The sequence below is a fragment of the Phalaenopsis equestris genome, unplaced genomic scaffold (assembly GCF_001263595.1).
Source record: "Phalaenopsis equestris unplaced genomic scaffold, ASM126359v1 Scaffold235594, whole genome shotgun sequence".
Lineage (NCBI taxonomy): Eukaryota > Viridiplantae > Streptophyta > Magnoliopsida > Asparagales > Orchidaceae > Phalaenopsis > Phalaenopsis equestris.
In genome coordinates this window covers 58,518-60,003 of record NW_018253456.1, presented here as the reverse complement: position 1 = coordinate 60,003, position 1,486 = coordinate 58,518, and the positions used below count along the sequence as shown (strand labels likewise).

The following is a 1,486-nucleotide window of genomic DNA, read 5'->3' as shown; positions in this document are numbered from 1 at the left end:
ACTAGGATAAATACAGGATTTGAGGTACAGTGCTCTTTCATTTTAAACTATGAAAAATATGGGGTCAGTTTGATTTCATACTTCAACGTCCTTCCAAAGCGAGCGATGGGATTTCGATTCCGATGACCGACAGCTTCTTACGGACAAATCCCCACAAACCATCCCCGAAATAATGTCGACTCTAGCTCACCAACAAATGTTGGATGAATGTTTTCAGAACTGGGTACTACAATCACTCCTTGAGGTGCAGTATCATTGGGTCCATCCTGATCTTCAGTGTGCACTCCACCAACAGGATGCTCCTTTACAACAGCTGGGACTGAAGTGGGTTCTTAAAGTTTTGTGTTAGTTCTGGTCTTAGGATGGAGTCTGAAGCATCTAGTGTTGGAGTGTCCAAACATTTTGCAATGAGTGCAGTAATATGGATTTTGTTCCATTAAAATCTTTTGCCAGTAGCCATTCTGGGCTGTTCCCAACCATATTTCATCCACTTCAAGAAGTGTTATATCCCTTTCAACTAGGATTCTGGCAGCAGAGGGTCTTAAGAGGTTGTAGGTTGGCACATCAAGTTTCATTGGTCTGCCAAGAGCTGTTCCTTTTGTAAAAAGTACTTGTTTTAGGAAGAAGTGAAGTTTTAGCCCTGGAAGTTTGAACCAAATAGGAACTATGGGGGGTTCCTGACTTGGATCAAATTCAGGTGACCATTTCAATAGTTTCATTTCCATTCCTTCAATATATAGAATCTGCTTGGCAAACAATCTGGTGTGGTCTTCTTCTCTGGATAGATGAATGGAGAAATGCCTTCCATCAATTAGTCCAACTTTCCAATCACTCAGTAGTTTCAAATCTTCAAAGTATTTTCTAATGGCCTCCATCTTTGGATGGCCATATTGAAATTTGCCAACCAATGTGAATTTAAAGGAGGATGAGAGTGAATTTATTTTAGCTTCAGAAAAAAAAGTAGCAGGTTTCCCTGACTTCTTGCTTAGTTGCTTAACAAAAGGTAGATCCCCCTTACCTACCCCCTCATGGAAGGCATTAGGGAAAGCCATAACTCTCACAGAACTTTGGAAATTAGAGCTTTTACCAACCACATCAGCAAATGTGGCTTTACTCCATTGAACATTGGTCTCTAAGTCAATAGGAGTGGCCATCAGATAAAACCAACAACTCCATTAGAAAAAACCAGTGGAGGGGAGGAACAACAACCTCCAAGGAAAACACTCTAAAGGATAAGAGAAATCGAACAGTAACAGAAAATTCAAAAACCAGAGAGCCCAGGAAGCAATCAAAACAAAAGTAAGGAAGCCAAGAGAAGCACCAAGGAGCAAGAACCTTCTTACACCCAAAATCAAACGACCAGTGAAGGAGGTTGTCGAAGATTAGCCACCAGCCACCCTCATTTTTGCATAAACCCTAGTAGAGCAATGCTAGCCGCCACCAACATGTTGTTTTATATATATATATATATATATATATATATATA

The 1,486-nt window shown here is 40.3% G+C and overlaps 1 protein-coding gene across 1 annotated transcript; it reads right to left on the bottom strand.

Annotated features, from left to right (window-relative positions):
- Positions 1-332: 332 nt before the first annotated feature.
- Positions 333-1,154, bottom strand: LOC110039150. Its single transcript, XM_020744111.1, has one exon. The coding sequence runs from the start codon at positions 1,152-1,154 to the stop codon at positions 333-335; it is 822 nt and encodes a 273-aa protein (XP_020599770.1).
- Positions 1,155-1,486: the final 332 nt, after the last annotated feature.

What these genes read in the sequence shown, in the direction of transcription:
- LOC110039150 (XM_020744111.1), bottom strand. Translation starts at nt 1,154, where the DNA reads ATGGCCACTCCTATTGACTTAGAGACCAATGTTCAATGGAGTAAAGCC.